Raw genomic sequence first — 19,899 nt, forward strand, 5'->3', positions numbered from 1 at the left:
TTGGGATATATTCTCCTGGTGTGCCTGTATGCTTACAGCGCAGTATTGGGGTGGGAGTTACCCGATTTTCCAGGTGTTGTGTGTCTCAGTTCCCCTGGCTAGGAAAAGGGATTCCCTTCCCCCTTGCGCTTTCCAGGTGAGGCGATGCCTCGCCCTGCTTCAGCTCTCGCTGGTCAGGCTGCAGCAGCTGACCAGCACCGATTGTCCGGCACTCCCTAGTGAGATGACCCCAGTACCTCAGTTGAAAATGCAGAAATCACCGGTCCTCTGTGTCACTCGCGCTGGGAGTTGGAGACTGGAGCTGTTCCTATTCGGCCATCTTGCTCCGCCCCCGAATCAGGAGTGATATTAATATTTTTTGAAAGATTCCATATTCTTCAGTCTAATAACATACTATTGCTTTTCAATAATTTTAGATGAAATAGATAACTTTTGGAGTGGGTCACTTTTAAGAGATTACTACTGCTACACTAATGTACAAAAAACCTGAAACAGAGAAACATTTATACATGTAGAATCCTTTGGTTATTTGGAAAAAGGTGGAAAGCTATTAATGTCACTATTTTACATCTTTTGTTCATCATTTTTGGTGGTTTTAACAAGACAAAAGATTTAAACAGAAAAGAACCATCTTGTGGGAGGTCACTATGAAATTAAATCTGAAAAAATATTCTTGGAAAGATTATTCTTGCCATCATTTCTCAACACATTTACTGGAATGTAAAGTTAAAACAGAATAGTGTTTTGAATTTTATAAAATTACAAAGACTCAGGCTGGGTGCAGTGGCTCATGCCTGTAATTCCAGTGCTTTGGGAGGCCGAGGTGGGAGGACTGCTTGAGCCCAGTGATTTGAGGCTGTAGTGAGCTATGATCTCACTATTGCACTCCAGCCTGGGCGAAAAAGCAAGGCCCTAACTCAAAAAAAAAAAAAAAAAATTACAAAGACACATTCAGTTAATGACCTTAATGCTGTAGGAGAATTACAGCGTTACAGTGTCAAATGAAGACTCATTTGTTTATATATAGTTTCAGAAAAGTCAAATGTGCGGAAAACTAGACATACGTGATTTCTTTACAGCGTAAACCACAGGAAAAAAAAATCTATGACATCATTTCTTTACATTTTAACTAAAACTTTCTTCCTAAACATTAAAGAAATCTTTGGAATAACCACAAAAGCAAATTAAGTTCTTATTATTTGGCAACTTTATATCAAAATTCTCTTTCAACAACTGTTTCTCTGTAGCGTATCATTTTCACTGCCACTGTGTACATTTTTCATAGAATAGAACATTTGTCTGAGTTCTATTGAATCATTATTTCGTTTTGTTTTGAGACAGAGTCTTGTACTGTTGCCTAGACTGGAGTGCAGTGGCGTGATCTCGGCTCACTGCAACCTCCACCTCCCAGGTTCAAGTGATTCTCCTCACCTCAGCTTCCAAAGTAGCTGGAAATACAGGCACCTGCCACCACACCTGGATAATTTTTTTTTGTATTTTTAGTAGAAATGGGGATTCACTATTGTTGGTCAGACTGGTCTCGAACTCCTGACCTCGTGATCCTCCCACCTCAGCCTCCCAAAGTGCTGGGATTACAGGCGTGAGCCACCACCTCCAGTCTATTATATTATTTTAAGTAATGTATACATTTTTATACAGTGAAATGGAATAAAAATTTAATAATTCCATAGTAATGTTCTCTAATTATCTCATTTTAAGAGTCTCTAATATTTTCACTTTCTGATTTGCCAAAATATTAAGTTAACTTGAAAAGGAAGATACCATAAAATAAATAAGAAGTACCATGATGTTCTTTTGAAATTGGTTAAAGTACTGAATTGGTAGAAAAACTAATACAACTAGTAAGGATATATTTACCAGCTTTCTTTAGAAAGGCATTCCTCAATCCAAAATTACTTTTCTTTAATTAACATATATACTATTATTCTTATGATTTCACTTTCATATTTACATTCTCATCCATCTGTAGTTTAAATCATAAGGAAGAAAATCAACCAATTATTTTTCTCCAAGTGACTAGCCATTACAAAATTGCTTTAATTTGTTATTTTAATATCTGATAGGGTAGCCCCTCCAAGGTTAACATTCTTAAAGGGGGTAGCTGAAATAATTCAAAGTTGGAGTAAAACAAAACATGGAATTTTTTCCCATGAACCATTCATTGAATGATTTTTTTAAATCTCCAGTCTGCCTATTTACATGTTAATTATACAATTTATGTAAACTTAATTATACTATTACTCACTGTAGTATCACTATTTAAACCATTGTAAATTCATATTTGCAGATAACAGCTAAAGTATGCTTGCTTATAGTTTCCATTCCAGGAACTACTGGACAAAAGTTTCTTCCTTGTCTCTAAAATTTAATTTTCCTAATTCAGTTTTAAGATTTAGATCACATTGAGAGTATGGTTGCACCGGAAAAGAAGAGATTCTCTTCCGTCACAGGGTTCGCCATTGCCCGGGGCCCCAAGAAGCACTTGAAGCCTGTTGCAGCTCAGAAACATTTGGATGCTCGACAAACTAACAGGTGTATCTGCACCTTGTCCATTGACAGGTCCCCACAAGCTAAGGGAATGTCTTCCCCTGATTGTCTTCCTCAGTAATAGACTCAAGTACACATTGACTGGAGATGAGATATGTATGCAACGCTTCATTAAAATTGATGGTAGGGTTCGAGCGGATAGCACATACCCTGCTGGATTCATGGATGTCATCAGCATTGAGAAGACAGGTAAACATTTCCGCCTGGTCTATGGCACCAAGGGCCGTTTTGCCATTCACCACATCACAGTGGAAGAGGCAAAGTAAAAGTTGTGCAAAGTGAGGAAGATCACTGTGGGGATGAAGGGAATCCCACACCTGGTGACTCATGATGCTTGAACCATCCGCTACCCAAATCCTCTCACCAAGATGAATGAAACCGTGCAGACTGATTTAGGGACTGGCAAGATAATCAACTTGATCAAATTCGACATGGGCAATGTGTATATGGTGATTGGTGGAGCCAACCTCAGTCGTCTTGGTGTGATCACCAACAGGGAAAGACATCCTGGTTCTTTTGATGTGGTGCACGTGAAGGATGACAATGGCAACAGTTTTGCCACAAGGGTTTCTGACAGTTTTGTCACTGGTAATGGCAATAAGCCTTGGATTTCTCTCCTTAGGTGAAAGGGCATCCGACTTAAAACTATTGCGGAAGAGAAAGACAAGAGGCTGGCCACGAAACAGAGCAGTAGCTAAATTATAGTAGCAGCATGTCTTTTTGCTTTGCACAAATAAACAGTGAATTCTTGTTTAAAAGAAAAAAGAAAGATTAGATCACATTAATCTAACTCTTGGTCTTAACAGTCTTTGTTACCCAATTAGCCCATTCTTTCACTTTCTATGCTGCTTCATGCTGGTCGGCGCTTCCTACCACTATCATTAAAGCTTACTTACGCTGACGCTCACTCAAAACAACTGACCCTAAAACAAATCTCCTAGATTCTAGTGATTTTATCCATACTCTCTCACAGCTTCTTTTTTTTTTTTTTTTTTTTTTTTTTGAGGCGGAGTCTCGCTCTGTTGCCCGAACTGGAGTGCAGTGGCCAGATCTCAGCTCACTGCAAGCTCCGCCTCCCGGGTTTACGCCATTCTCCTGCCTCAGCCTCCTGAGTAGCTGGGACTACAGGCGCCCACCACTTCGCCCGGCTAGTTTTGTATTTTAGTAGAGACGGGGTTTCACCGTGTTAGGCAGGATGGTCTCGATCTCCTGACCTCGTGGTCTGCCCGTCTCGGCCTCCCAAAGTGCTGGGATTACAGGCTTGAGCCACCGCGCCCGGCCTCTCACAGCTTCTTAACACTAATCTATAACTAAGTAATTGACCACATGCTACGATCTGTTATAGCAGCCTGAAGAGATAAGACACCATGCTTTTGTTTGACTTCTGAATTCTGCATAACATAGATGAAAATTCTACTTGCACTACAAGTTTACAGAAGAAAATATATAATGCCTTTGTTTGCCTTTCATTAACCTCTTCTTCCTCAAATACTTCAATTATTGGTTTATTGTATAAAGAAGCACAACTAAATGTTGAATTCTGGTTAAAGTTTGGTCCAAATCCAATAATATAAACAGTCTCTTCAGATCACAGAGTTCCTTTCATTTTATTTAAAATAAAGTACAATGAACCAATAGTAACAGTATTAAGGAAACTACCATAAGGCAAGACACAAAGTAGCCTGCCATTTCACAAAGGTAAAATTTTTAGGATGCTACATAGCTTACAATGTATTTTCACATTATTGTTTGATTTTATGTACACAACAATCCAATTTAGGCTGCTATTATCCCTATTCGATAGGTGAAGAAAGTGAGAGAGGCTAAGTATCTTGCCCAAGTTCAAAAACCCGGCAAGTGGCCTACCCAAGACTCAAAGCAAAGCTATGTCATTCCTGCTCTCAAATCCTGCCCCAGTTCATTTCATGAAAAGCCTTCCCAAATCACAGAATAGCAACGCATTGTAAGATGAAGTGTATTGATTAGATGTTTCTGACTGCAAGTAATTGAAATTCCAGCTCAAATTGGCTAAAATACTAATGACATTTATTATCATATTATAGTAATACAAAGGAGTTCAGTAGAAGGAAGACTCTAAGTTGGTGGATTCAGAGGTTCAAGGATATCATCACTATTCTACCATTCATCACCGTATAAAGTCTTCATCCTTAGGCTACCTTTATCCATCAGTTAGATGTCTGCCAGCAGCACCTGGAGTATATAATTCCTTATAGGGAAATAGACTGTTAATATTCCATGGAATATTTGTCTACATTTCTCAACTACCTTTACATTTAGATGGGAACATGTGACTGGGTCAAAGCAATGAACTGTGAGGAGAAGAGAGGCGAGTCACTTCCAGGATGAGACAGATAAAAGCATCTGCACCTCATCCATCTCACTTTCCCTGATGTAACCTTGGAGGATTCAAGGTCTCAAGTTAAGGTAGCAAATACTCCACAGAATGAAAGCAGCCTGGTACCAGAGTGGCCAGATGGAGGAGAGCTCCGTCAGCCTGCATTGGACTTTGATTAATCTGTAAATAAATCTTTGTTTCCTTGAGTTACTGGGATTCTAGTTTGACTGTTGTGACATTTGGCACTTATTACCCTAATGCAGATTGCATGGCTACCTGAGGGAAAGCCACACACTGGCCAGCCTGCACATTATCTGAGATGGAACATGTGCACCTGCATGGACTGCATGCAATTTTATAGTAAGAGGACTTCTATAGTATTTAGTTGGACACTCAAGAGAAAAGTTGAAAATATTTACAATTATACTGCTAAATCTTACTAGATGGGAAACTGCAATTTTTATAAAAAGAACCATCAGGACCGGCCGCGGTGGCTCACACCTGTAATCCCAGCACTTTGGGAGGCCGAGGAGGGCAGATCACGAGGTGAGGAGATCGAGGCCATCCTGACTAACACGGTGAAAGCCCTTCTCTACTAAAAATACAAAAAAATTAGCCGGGCTTGGCGGCGGGCACCTGTAGTCCCAGCTACTAAGGAGGCTGAGGCAGGAGAATGGCGTGAACCTGGGAAGCGGAGCTTGCCGTGAGGGGAAATCACCCCACTGCATTCCAGCCTGGGCGACACAGCGAGACTTGGCTGCAAAAAAAAAAAAAAAAAAAGACTGAGTCTCGCTCTGTCACCCAGGCTGGAGTGCAGTGGCGCGATCTTGGCTCACTGCAAGCTCCGCCTCCCGAGTTCACGCCATTCTCCTGCCTCAGCCTCCGGAGTAACTGGGACTACAGGCGCCCACCGCTGCACCAGGCTATTTTCTTTTTTTGTATTTTTAGTAGAGACGGGGTTTCACCGTGTTAGCCAGGATGGCTTCGATCTCCTGACCTCGTGATCTGCCAGCCTCACCCTCCCAAAATGCTGGGATTACAGGCGTGAGCCACCGCACCCGGCCAAGATAAAATGGTTTACAGTCATGTCCTTGGTCTTCAAATGACTTATCTAAACATAAAATACACTTAGGTGAAACTTCTAAATCTAGAGAATGGGATTCTGTTTTGTGCAACATTAATTTAACAACTACTGTCCAGCCCAGAGCAAGAGGCAAGAAATACAAATAAGATATGATCCTTTCTGTCTAAACTTTACAGTCTGCTACTGAGAAAGACAAATAGTACAGGCAAGTTGAACAGATTGTGAAATATTACCTAAAATCTAACAAGAGAGCACCACACTGCTCCCTAATGGCTAGAATCAGAGTGTAGTCAGTGACGAAAACCAGGAATGCCAGGTATGCAAGGCTCCAAACAAAACTCATGTTCTTTCTTTCTTCTTCTTCTCTTTTTCTTTTTTTGAGGCAGAGTCTCACAAGCTCTGTCGCCCATGCTGGAGTGCAGTGGCACGATCTCTGCAACACCGCCCCCGGGTTCAGGAGATCCTCATGCATCAGCCTCCTGAGAAGCTCCACACACAGGTGTGTGCCACCACTCCCAGCTAATTTTTTTTTGTATTTGTAGTAGAGATCGGGTTTTGTCATGTTGGCCACATCGGTCTTCAACTCCTGGCCTTAAGTGATCCACCTGCATTGGTCTCCCAAAGTGCTGGGATTACAGGTGTGAGCCACTGTGCCTAGACAAAACTCATGTTCTTTCTAAAACTCCAAATAAAAAACAGCTTTTTTTTTTTAAACAAAAATCAAGAAATTAATCTTGGTATTTAAAAAACCTAACTGTAGTCTGCGTGGGATGAACCTGATACCAAACATCAAACTAGAACTAAAGCCGGGCATGGTGGCTCACGCCTGTAATCCTAGCACTTTGGGAGGCCAAGGCGGATGGATCACCTGAGGTCCGGAGTTCAAGACCAGCCTGGCCAACTAGTGAAACCTGTCTCTACCAAAAATACAAAAATCAGCCGGGTGTAGAGGTGGGTGCCTGTAATCCCAGCTACACAGGAGGCTGAAGCAGGAGAATTGGTTGAACTCAGGAGGTGGAGGTTAGAGTAAGCTGAGATCATACTACTGCACTCCAGCCTGGGCAACAGAGCAAGACTCTTATCTCCAAGCCCCCCCCCCCAAAAAAAAAAACTACAAAGATAACCATCATGGTCTTGAATCTTGAACTTATACAATATTTGTTTGTTGTACTACTTAAGAAAATTTGATTCTACTAAATAGAGAATAAGAGAAACAATGAGGACAGATACAACTACATATAGATAATATGCAAGGAAGTAGCTTAACAGACTGTCTTAATCTGTTCACACTGCTACAACAAAAAATACCATAAACTGGGTGTGCTTATAAACAAGAGAAATTTATTTTTCACAGTTCTAGAGGCTGGGAAGTCCAAGATCTAAGGCGCCTATAGATTCAGTGTCTAATGAGGGCTGGCTTTCTGGTTCCATAAATGGCTGTCTTTTTGCTGTTTCCTTACATGGCAGAGGGGTCAAGGAACTCTCTGGAGTCTCTTTTATAAGGGTAATAGTCCCATTCATGAAGACACCACATTCATGACCTAATCGCCTCCCAAAGTCCTCATTTCCAAATATCATCACATTGGAGAATAGGTTTCAACATGTGAATTTTGGAGGTACAAACATTTGCTCTATGGCATTCCACCTCTGGTCCTCTCAAATTCATATCCTTTTCGCATGCAAAATACATTCATTCCATCTCAACAGTCCCTAAAATCTTAACTCACACCAGCATCAACTCAAAAGTCTAACATCCAAAGTCTCATCGAAATATCATCTAAATCAACTATGGGTAAGACTCAAAAGTATAATTCATACCAAGGCTAACTCCTCTCTAGCTGTAAGCCTGTGAAATCAAACAAGTTATGAGCTTCCAAAATACAAAGACGGGTCAGGCATAGGATAAACACTCCCATTCAAAAAGGGGAAACAGAAAAAAAGAAAGGAATGGCAGGTCATGAAAAAATCCAAAACCCAATGGAACAAATTTCATTAGACCTTAAGGCTCAAGAATAATCCTTTTTGGTTCAATCTCTGACCTTCAGGCCACTAGGACCTGCCCCCACAGCTTTGCTGGGCAGAGGTTGAACCCCTAAGTCTCTAGGTGCTCCTGCTCCAACGGCTTGGTGGGTTGGTCCTGCAGCAACTCTCTGCCTAAATCTCACACTGTCTCTCTGAAATGTTGGTCCCATCCTTTGAAACCTATATAGGGGCAGCCAGGCTACTATGTCTCACACAGTCTGTGAACTGGCAGAGGTAGCTCTATGTGGTCACTAAAGTTTGCTGCCTGTACCCTTTGGAAGGGCAGCCACCTTGCTTCACTGGGCCTGTTGGAGCCACACTGTGGCAGCTGTGAAGTATGGCACTACAGTGTGGGAGCTGAGCCTAAAATGTAAGGAGGTGGTGCTGGATAGCACTTTCTGAAGTCCCAGAAACACCAGGCACAGTAGTCCCTCCTTTGAAACTACTCTGCCTTCAGGGAACTTACACTCTGGGCCTGGAATGGGAGTAATAGCCCTGATGATTTCTAAATTGCCTTTGGGGTAATTCTTCCCTTGTTTTGGAGAATAGCTCCTGGCTTCTGTTGACATGGCTGATACATACTAATTTCCTTATAAAACAATGGCTTGGCCACACTTTTAGTGTTCCCACCTAGAACTCTCTCCCCCAACTGGCTATCTTATTTTTTAATAATATGGATAGGCTGAGAATTTCCCAAATCTTTAAGTTCTGCTTCCGTTCTGATTAACAACTCCATCTTTAGGAGTTGTTCTCACATATGTACAAAGAACAATATGCCAGTCAGGAGAAACCAAGGGGGAGGAAACTGCTTATAGTGAACTATAAGCCGTCATAGTAAACAGTTACAAGCAGTGAGGAGAAACCAAGCCACCATTTCATCACTTAGAAAATGCTTTAGTTAAATATACAATTTAATTGCTCACAAGTTCTTCCTTCCACAAAATACTAGAACACAAATACAATTCAGTCAAATTCTTCACCACTTTATAACAAAAAAATCATGTTTCCTCCAGTTTCCAACAACGTTCCTCATTTCCATTTGAGACCTCATCAGAATGGTGTTTGCCACACATATTACCATGATCAGGAAAGGCTGATGTGGCAGAGAAGGCAAGAGCAACAGGACATTTGAATGTTAAGTAACACAGAATTCAGGGAGTGTGGTCCTTTCCTCCCACTTAAGACCTTTCAAAGTAGATAAACCTACCCTCATCCTTTTCCTCTTTCTTCTTGCTGTGATTTAAGTTGATTCAATAAATCCCATGAATGGAATATTTCAATTTGGTACATGACTTTCTGTAATGCAGTCGTAAGTTCCTGCTTGCGCTATGGGGTATGTGGAAGGTAGCTGATGGTACGAGGTTGTAAGACTACAGGAACAGAGGTCCCCAAGTTAGAGAGAAACGTTACGAGGCCTGGGACATTGTTGAAATTATCAGCACCAGCATGAACTGGGGACAAATCAGGAGGGGTGGACTGTTAGGCACTGATATTACCAAGAGAACCAATTCACAAATTCACCAGTCATAGATTTGAGACCTAAATTCACCAGAAATCATAATATCCAGAGTATAAGAATCTACACATGCATTTCAACTCCTCCTTCTTCATCCAGTAGAATTTGCAACCTACCAGTTTCAGCCCACCGGTCTTTAATAAATCCTGATGCCATATTGGATAGAACAGCAGGAGAAGCAGAAAATCAGACTCACAATTCACCTGAGAGAAACAGAATCATTCAAAAGTGACATTTAAAACTAGAAGAGACTAAAATAACATGAATTGGCAACTATAATTTCCTATGCTGCCTCAGGATAGGTGGTTTACTGAAAATAAAACAGATTTGTTACAGTAAAGCAGCTAAATTTTCTTTGTACATGATTGGCAATACATTTTTGAGCCTACTGTAGTATGAGCAGCAAAATTTCTTAACACTAACATGGCAAAGAGTTTTAAAAAGAAAAGAAATGAGGAAGATAAAGTAGGTTAGTCAATGGACATAGAAACTGAGTTTATTTGAACCAATCTGTGTCCCACTTCAAGAGTATACACACACACATACACACACACACACACACACACACATACTACAAATATCTAGTACTCATTATACTGTCTGAAGTATTACTATCTTCAGCAGCAGGATACTTGAGTAGTTGCTACATATATGTCTAAGTATATAAGTTCCAAATGTTGGGGTTCAAAAAGCTATACCCCAAAATATGGTGCTTTGGCATGGGTACTTTTAACTAAAAGGTCTCAGAAATGAGCCTCAGAACCAAGGTCTCTCTCTGCCTTTCCACTCTCCTGACCCGCCCTCAGTCTCTCTGATCCTTTTTCTTTCCTAAAGCACTGACAGTGACTCTCTCTGGAATTTCCTTATCTGATTAAGGAAGCTTCTTTCCAAAAGAAATGCAATTGTCTTAAGACCTGCTTCCTGAGAATCTCATCAAATAACCATGAAAAATTATCCATCAGAAAACAGACTAAAAGTTGTCACCACATCCACACTGACGTTTCATCTATTCCTCTGAGGATAGCTCCAAGAGATTGGCTGGGAAACTTTATCTGCATAAAAAGACAACCTTCATTCACAGTGAAGTTCCACCCCTCACCTTTCCACCACCTCACCATAGCTCACGGAAACGCTGTCCCAGGCCATTGCTCTTTGAATCCTTTAAAAATTATTTGAATCTCACTTGAAAAATTATTTACTACCTCTCTAAAATTACCTGCAGCTCCCTACTTCTCTCTTCCCCAAAAGAAGGCATTTAAGCTTCAACCACCTGGCCCTTTTTGAATCTCATATTTGTGGGACTCTCACATCCATACACACATTAATAAATTTGCAACTCTTTATCTCCTATTAATCTATTGCCAGTCATTTCTATAAAATTGCAGAAAGAGCAGAGGAAAAGCTTTCTCTTCACCCCTACACAAAGTAAAAAGTAGTATATCAGCTCATTAAATGTGTTACTGTGTGACTTAGTTCTCCCTTTTTTGTTATGATTTTTTTTGTTGTTGTTCTCCAAAAGCTATCTTTTTCCAGACATGCTATGGTACAACTGTTGAAAATGTATTTCCTCCTACAGTAAAACCGAGACACAGCACAATCAAAGGCCAACCTTAAGGAGAAGGGTAGAAATGATTGAGAATTATTCATCTACCAGAGTGAATAATCTCTTAAACTGTGTGATTTTTATGTCAACTTTAACCGCAATTTTATACATGCTTTGGATATAAATTAAGGGAAAATATGAAGTTTTATACATGAGTCAGTATGCATTCCAATCAAGGTAGAGACCAATATATTGCAGGTCAAGGGAAAGAAGTAAAGATCTAATCAGACAATCAGAGATGACTACCAATCTGCATGACAAATAGATCAATCTGCTGCCTCATTCCACACATTTTCAGTTCTATATTGTTTCTTTTATAAAGCTAGAAAAATAGAAGGGCCACCTCTGCAGTAAAATAAAAGTCAGTATTTTACACATAGATAAATCAGATTTTGAAGGAAACTCTTTGGGGTGATGAAAAAAAAAAGAATAACCACATGGTTACCTGCATGCTACTAAGCCTCAGAGTTAAAAGGAAAAGACAGAGTGACACACAGGGTGCTGAAAAGTTTTGAGCCTGGAAACAAGGTCATCCTGCAGTTTCACTAAGAAAACTTAATCTCTGGGGCTTGTCTACCATCTGGTGACCATTTGGTGTCTGTGTGTCAAAAATTGCCCAGATATTTCTAAACATTTCAGAATGCCATCAGAAGCTACAGCAAATTGCAGCTCTTTCTGAAAAGCAAAAAAAAAAAAAAAAAGAGGATCTGGCCTGAGTGTGATTTTTTAAGTCAGCAGTTAAGGTGATAATAAGGAAGAAGATATTTCTCATTTAATACATTTTAGAAAATAAAATGTCCCTATGGAATACAATAGCAACTTGAAATATAAATATGTATAATTCCCATACAGATGTATGCATTTTCTACATAGTACAATCAAAATTTAAATTACAGCATCCTGTAAATTATATAATTGACAATATTTGATTATTACAAAAGGTTTTGTACAAGCACCAGCAGAATAATTTAGAAATTCATGAATTCTAAAAATTCTAAAACCCCAGAAATAAGCACATTTTCCCAAGGATTTTATTTCAGTGTTATTTATGAATGCTACTGTGTAATGACAACGATTCATTTCTACAGTTTAAGGATACACAAACATTTATCAACTAGGCTTTTCCACCATCACTTTCAGAAATCATGCTGAAACAGAAACTCCAGAATTACTACATGAAAATAGAAAATAAAACAGAAAATGTCACGCACATACTCAAAAGTAATAAATTAATGGTTACTTGAATTCCTTCTCAAGCTAGCCGCAAGATTTTTCTAATAGCTACAATGAAGCATTCATGTTTAACTATTCAGGGACAAGAAAGTCTAAAACACTTAAAAGTGCTCTACTTTAAATCAAGTTGACTTAACGGAATAAATCAGCATGCATCTTTCACCTTTTTTGGAAACTAAAGTGCACAAATACGCTGAATGCCATCCCAAATCCTGCCTAATACCCATTTAAGTAGATAGGAATTTAAGTAACAAATCTTTCCCCACCTCCTGAGAAGGAAAAATAAGTTACACAAACATCTCATCAAAACAAGGAAGGCAAGGCCCTCTCCTAAAAACTGGCAGTAAACACAGAAGACAGAAGAAGGCCTATACTTACACAGATGGCTAGAGCTCCTGCCCCCATTCTCTCAGGAAGCGTCCGGAAGAACTGAGGAAGACCAGACGAAAATATTAAAATGACAGCAAAATACTAAAATTCCATTCAACATGTATTCTTTGATGTGAAAAACAGCTTCCAATCCAAAGGCCCCGAGGTAAGCGAAGTGCAGCTTCCAACATTTTAAGAAGACTGGTTTTGCTTCTCTTTCCGCTGAACCCACATGGCTGGAAGGACTGCCTGGAGTTGAAATTTGATCCACAGCCTTAGTGCTGGCAAGTAGAGGGAGTCACGTGACACGGGTCTTAAGTTGCTGACATCTTTTTCTTAAACCTGACTCCCTAGATCCGACATACAGGCTTCTTTGGCTTAGAAAACTGCCAGTCACCTGGTGGCATTCATTAATAGAACCAATAGTGCATAAAGGGAAAACACAGACTTGCTTCCCAGACTCCACACAGCTCTAAGAAAAACGGACGTATTCAGACTCAGGTTTAAAACTGCAGGCACATTATTCATTTTTTCTCAGGCAGTCTTTTCTTCTACTGTTCTTTAGAAACCAGCTAAATTCTACCAAAATTTTCTTCCTTCCATCCTATCCCATCAGAATTGTTTTAAATGAAAATGCTCTATTTTATGTAGCTGTTACTACTTCTAATTACATATGAGTTGTCTTATAATAATATACTGATGATAAACATAAACAACATACGTCTAGACAGCCATAATTCTACATATATGATTTGCAGTCTGAAAAATTAGCTTCTAACTGACTTTTCAGTAACTTTCTATTCTACATGCTGTCACGAGAAAATCTGATAGATTTAAAATTTTCCAAATATTTGAACTAACAGTTAAAATAGTCACTTCAGGTAAGACAAAAGGAAACTATCCTATTTTTATTTTTGTTATCATTTTTTCTGTCAATTTTTTTTTCTTTTGCTGTACCTATTGACCCATCCTCTAAGTTCTCTCCCCTCACCCCCAACCTCCCAACAGGCCCTGATGTGTGTTGTTTCCCCTCTCTGTGTCCATGTGTTCTAAATGTTCAACTCCCACTTACGAGTGAGAACATGTAGTGTTTGGTTTTCTGTTCCTGTGGTAGTTTGCTGAGGATGACTGCTCGTAGCTTCATACATGCCCCTGCAAAAGACATGATCTTGCTCCTTTTTATGGCTGCATAGTATTCCATGGTGTATATGTACCACATTTTCTTTATCCAGTCTATCATTGATGTGCATTTGGGTTGGTTCCATGTCTTTGTTATTGTAAATGGTGCTGCAATAAACATACATGTGCATGTGTCTTTATAGCAGAATGATTTATACTCCTTTGGGTATATACCCAGTAATGCGATTGCTGGGTCAAATGGTATTTCTGGTTCTAGATCCTTGAGGAATCTCCATACTGTCTCCCACAATGGTTGAACTAATTTACATTCCCATTCACAGTGTAAAAGTGTTCCTATTTCTCTACATCCTCTCCAGCATCTATTGTTTCCTGACTTTTCAATAACTGTCATTCTAACTGGTGTGAGATAGTATCTCATTGTGGTTTTCATTTGCATTTCTCTGATTATCACTGACGTTGAGCTTTTCTTCATAGGTTTGTTGGTCACATAAATGTCTTCTTTTGAGAAGTGTCTGTTCCTATCGTTTGCCCACTTTTTGATGGGGTAGTTTGTCTTTCTTCTGTAAATTTGTTTAAGTTCCTTGTAGATTCTGGATATGAGACCATTGTCAGATGCATAGCTTGCAAATATTTTCTCCCATTCCATAGGTTGCCTATTCACTCTAATGATAGTTTCTTTTGCTGTGCAGAAGCTCTTTAGTTTAATTAGATCCCATTTGTCAATTTTGGCTTCTGTTGCCATTGCTTTTGACATTTTTGTCATGAAGTCTTTGCCCATGCCTATGCCCTGAATGGTATTGCCTAGGTTTTCTTCTACGGTTTTTATGGTTTTGGGTTTTACATTTAAGTCTTTAATCCATCTTGAGATAATTTTTGTATAAGGTCTAAGGAAGGGGTCCAGTTTCAGTTTTCTGCATGTAACTAGCCAGTTTTCCCAGCACCATTTACTGAATGGGAGATCATTTTCCCATTGCTTGTTTTTGTCAGGTTTGTCAAAGATCAGATGGTTGTAGATGGGTGGTGATATTTCTGAGGNTGGGCAGTAGGGCCATTTTCATGATCGTGATTCTTCCTATCCATGAGGATAGAATGTTTTTCCATTTGTTTGTGTTCTCTCTTATTTCCTTGAGCAGTGGTTTGTAGTTCTCATTGAAGAGGTCCTTCACATCCCTTGATAGCTGTATTCCTATGTATTTTATTCTCTTTGTAGTGATTGTGAATGGGAGTTCATTCATGATTTGCCTCTCTGCTTGCCTATTGTTGGTGTAAATGAATGCCTGTGATTTTTATACATTGATTTCATATCCTGAGAGCTTGCTGAAGTTCCTTATCAGTTCAAGTAGTTTTGGGGCTGAGATGATGGGGTTTTCTAAATATAAAATCATGTCATCTGCAAACAGAGATAACTTGATTTCTTCTCCTCCTATTTGACTACTCTTTATTTCTTTCTCTTGTTTGATTGCCTTGGCCAGAACTTTCAATACTATGTTGAATACGAGTGGTGAGAGAGGGCATCCTTGTCTTGCACTAGTTTTCAAAAGCTGCTTCCAGCTTTTGCCTTTTCAATATGATATTGGCTGTGAATCTGTCATAAATAGCTTTTATTATTTTGAGGTATGTTCCATCAATACCTAGTTTATTGAGAGTTTTTAACATTCAAGTATGTTGAATTTTATCAAAGGCCTTTTCTGCATCTATTGAGATAGTCATGTGGTTTTTGTCTTTGGTTTTGTTTATGTGATGGATCACATTTATTGATTTGTGTATGTTGAACCAGTCTTGTATCCCAGAGATGAAGTCGACTTGATTGTGGTGGGTAAGTTTTTTGATGTGCTGCTGGATTTGGTTTGCCAATATTTTACTGAGGATTTTTTGCATCAATGTTCATCTGGGATATTGGCCTGAAGTTTTTTGTTGTTGTGTTTCTTCCCGGTTTTGGTACCAGGATGATGCTGGCTTCATAAGATGAGTTAAGGAGGAGTTCCTCCTTTTCAATTGTTTGGAATAGTTTCAGAAGGAATGGTACCAGCTCCTCTTTGTATTTCTGGTAGAATTCAGCTGTGAACCCATCTGGCCCTGGGCTTTTTTCATTGGTAGGCTATTAATTACTACAATTTCAGGTTTGTTATTGGTCTATGCAGGGATTCAACTTCTTCCTGGTTCAGTCTTGGTAGGGTGTATGCATCCAGGAGTTTAACCATTTCTTCTAGATTTTCTAGTTTGTTTGCATAGAGGTGTTTGTAGTATTCTCTGACAGTAGTTTGTACTTCTGTAGGATCAGTGGTGATATCACCTTTATCATTTTTTATTGTGTCTATTTGATTCTTCCTTCTCTGTTTTCTTCTTTATTAGTGTAGCCAGCAGTCTATCTATTTTGTTAATTTTTTCAAAAACAAAAACAAGCTTCTGGATTTATTTTTTTGGAGGGTTTTTCGTGTCTTTATCTCCTTCAGTTCTTCTCTGATCTTAGTTATTTCTTGTCTTCTGCTAGGTTTTGGATGAATTTCCTCTTGTCTCTATAACTCTTTTAATTGTGATATTATGGTGTCAATTTGAGATCTTTATAGCTTTCTGATGTGGGCATTTAGTGCTACAAATTTCCCTCTTAACACTGCTTTAGCTGTGTCCCAGAGATTTTGGTACATTGTCTCTTTGTTCTCATTGGTTTCAAAGAACTTCTTTGAATTTCTGCCTTAATTTCATTACTTACTCAGAAGTCATTCAGGAGAAGGCTGTTCAATTTCTATGAAATTGTGTGGTTTTGAATGAGTTTATTAATTCTGAGTTCTAATTTGATTGCACTGAGAGACTGTTTATGATTTCAGTTCTTTTGCATTTGCTGAGGAGTGTTTTACTTCCAATTATTTCCAATTATGTGGTCAATTTTAGAATAATTGCCATGTGGCACTGAGAACAATTTATAGTCTGTTCATTTGGGGTAGAGAGTTCTGTAGACATCTACTAGGTCCACTTAATCCAGAGCTGAGTTCAAATCCTGAATATCCTTGTTAATTTTCTGTCTCTTTGATCTGTCTAATACTGACAGTGGGATGTAAAAGTCTCCCACTATTATTGTGTGGAAGTCTAAGTCTCTTTGTAGGTCTCTAAGAACTTGTTTTATGAATCTGGGGGCTCCTGTATTGGGTGCATATATATTCAGAATAGTTACCTCTTCTTGTTGAATTGTTCCCTTTACCACTATGTAATGCCCTTCCTTGTCTTTTTTATCTTTGTTGGTTTAAAGTCTGTTTTATCAGAGACTAGGATTGCAACCCCTGTTTTTCTTTCTTTTTTTTTTGTCTTTGCTTTTTTTGCTTTCCATTTGCTTGACAAATTTTCCTCCATCCCTTTATTTTGAGGCTGTGTGTGTCTTTGCACGTAAGATGGGTCTCCTGAATACAGCACACTGATGGGTCTTGACTCCTTATCCAATTTGCCAGTCTGTGTCTTTTAATGGAGGCATTTAGCCCATTTACATTTAAGATTAGTATTGTTATGTGTGAATTTGATCCTGTCATCATGGCGCTATTTAGTTATTTTGCACACTAGTCAATGCAGTTTCTTCGTAGTGTCATTGGTCTTTATATTTTGGTGTGTTTTTGCAGTGGCTGGTACTGGTTTTTCCTTTCCATATTTAGTGCTTCTTTCAGCAGCTCTTGAAGGGCAGGCCTGGTGGTAACAAAATGCCTCAGCATTTGCTTGTCTGGAAAGGATTTTATTTCTCCTTTGCTTATGAAGCTTAGTTTGGCTGGATATGAAATTCTGTGTTGAAAATTCTTTCTTAAAGAACGTTGAATGTTGACCCCCAATCTCTTCTAGCTTATAGAGTTTCTGCTGAGAGTTCTGCTGTTAGTCTCATGGGCTTCCTTTTGTAGGTAATCTGGCCTTTCACTCTGGGTGCCCTTAACAGTTTTTTCTTCACTCGACCTTCAAGAATCTGATGATTATGTGTCTTGGGGTTGCTCTTCGCATGGAGTATCTTAGTGGTGTTCTATGTATTTCCTGAATTTGCATGTTGGCCTGTCTTGCTAGCTTGGGGAATTTCTCCTGGATAATATCCTGAATTGTGTTTTCTAGCTTGTTTCCATTCTCCCCTTCTCCTTGTGGTACTCCAGTTAATCGTAGGTTCAGTCTTTTTATGAAGTCCCATATTTCTTGGAGGCTTTGTTCATTCCTTTTCATTATTTTTTCTCTACTCTTTTCTGCATATCTTATTTCAGCAAGGTGGTCTTCAAACTCTGATATCCTTTCTTCCACTTGGTCAATTCAGCTGTTGATACTTACGTATACTTCACGAAGTATTTGTGCTGTTTTTTTTTCGGCTCCATTAGATCATTTATGTTCCTCTCTAAACTGGTTATTCTAGTTAGCAATTCCTCTAACCTTTTATCAAGGTTCTTAGCTTCCTTGCATTGGGTTAGAACATGCTCCTTTAGCTCATCATAGTTTTTCATTACTCATCTTCTGAAGCCTACTTCTATCAATTCGTCCGTCTCATCCTCCATCCAGTTCTGCGCCCTTGACAGAGAGACGTGATCATTTGGAGGAGAAGAGGCACTCTGGCCTTTTAGGTTTTCAGCATTTTTTGGTTCATTCTTGCTTATCCTCATAAGTTTACCTAGTTTCAGTCTTCGAGGATGCTGACCCTTGGATGGGGTTTTTTGGGGGGCCTTTTTATTGTTGTTGTTGATGCTGTTGTTGTTGCTTTCTATTTGTTTTTCTTTCAACAGTCAGGTCCCTCTTCTATAGGGCTGCTACAGTTTGCTGGGGGTTTGCTTCAGGCCTTATTCATCTGATTCACTCCCACGCCTGGAGATGCCACTCAAGGAGGCTGGAGAGCACCAAAGATGGGTGCATGCTCCTTCTTCTGGGACCTCTGACTTCGAGGGGCACCAACCTGATGCCAGTAGGATTTATCCCATACAGGGTGTCTGAAAACCCCTGTTGGAGAGTCTCACCCAGTTGGGTGGCATGGGAAGCAGGACCCATTTAATGAAGCACTTTGTCCCTTGGAGGAGAGGGTGTATTTCACTGGGGCGAAACCCACTTGTCTGGGCTGCCTGGATTCCTCAGAACTACCAGTGGGAGAGGCTAAGTCTGCTGGTCCACAGAGACTGCAACCACCCCTCCCACTATCGGCTCAGGCCCAGGGAGATCCAAATTCTGTCCCTGAGCCTCTGGCTGGAGTTACTGGAGATCCTGCAGGGAAGACCCACCCACTGAGGAAGGATGGGTCAGGGTTAGACCTGAGGAGGCACTCTAGCTGCCGACTGCCACAGCTGGTGTGTTGGGCTGTGGGGACAAGTCTTGGGACCAAGGTGTCCAGCCTCCCTGGCTCCAGCAAGGGAAAAATGCAGCCTCGAGCTATAGAAATGAGTGCCACCCTTCCCTGGCCCAGGGAGCTTAGCGTGTTAGGCTATTGTGAGTCTCAGTGCTGGCTGCTGCAAAAATTAACATACCTACTTCCAATATATTTTCTATGCTTGTTAAGAAAACATAATGCAGATCTAATTTGTGATAATTTTATATCCCAATTTTTTTCACTTAACATTGTATCAGAGGCATGCATGCTCCCATGTTAATAACAGTATAAGCAAATTAAATCAGAAGTGGTATTATTTTTTGTACACACAACAGTTTCCTTAGACATTCTCCCATTTTTAGACATTTATATAGTTTCTGATTTTATCTATGTATGACAGTAAGTAATGCTTTGTCCTTGCTCTGATTCTTTTCTTGTAAAGATTCCTGAAAGTGAAATTTCTGGAATACAAAGAACATGAATGTGGGCTGGACCAACACTTCTGACATGCACTGGCTCTGCAGTTTCTATTCTACAGCCTACCCTACCCAAGAATGAGTATTTTATAAAATATTTCCTAATATTTTAAACTATTCAGCAAGTGAAAATGGTTTCTCAATTGTAAACTTAAATTCCTTTTTATTTTCAGTAAAATTAACAATGTAAAAAAATCCTCATTAGCCATTTGTATTTTCTGTTTTGTGAA

The 19,899-nt window shown here is 39.5% G+C and overlaps 1 protein-coding gene and 1 pseudogene across 3 annotated transcripts in view; one reads left to right on the top strand and one right to left on the bottom strand.

Moving 5' to 3' along the window:
- The window catches only part of LOC108523274 (protein FAM13A-like), a 116,748-nt gene extending 103,730 nt beyond the window's left edge, over positions 1 to 13,018 (bottom strand). For 2 of the 3 annotated variants that reach the window (XM_017863801.1, XM_017863802.1), the window contains exon 1: positions 12,761 to 13,018. In XM_017863801.1, the coding sequence (XP_017719290.1) occupies positions 12,761 to 12,787 (27 nt within the window). In that variant the 5' untranslated portion in view covers positions 12,788 to 13,018. Of the gene's footprint in view, positions 1 to 9,662; positions 9,750 to 12,760 lie in introns of all 3 variants that reach the window. The other variant, XM_017863800.1, reaches the window with a different exon arrangement.
- On the top strand, positions 2,520 to 3,266 carry LOC108523273 (40S ribosomal protein S4, Y-like; annotated as a pseudogene).
- Positions 13,019 to 19,899: the final 6,881 nt, after the last annotated feature.

Source organism: Rhinopithecus bieti, unplaced genomic scaffold (genome assembly GCF_001698545.2).
Source record: "Rhinopithecus bieti isolate Rb0 unplaced genomic scaffold, ASM169854v2 scaffold_73885, whole genome shotgun sequence".
Lineage (NCBI taxonomy): Eukaryota > Metazoa > Chordata > Mammalia > Primates > Cercopithecidae > Rhinopithecus > Rhinopithecus bieti.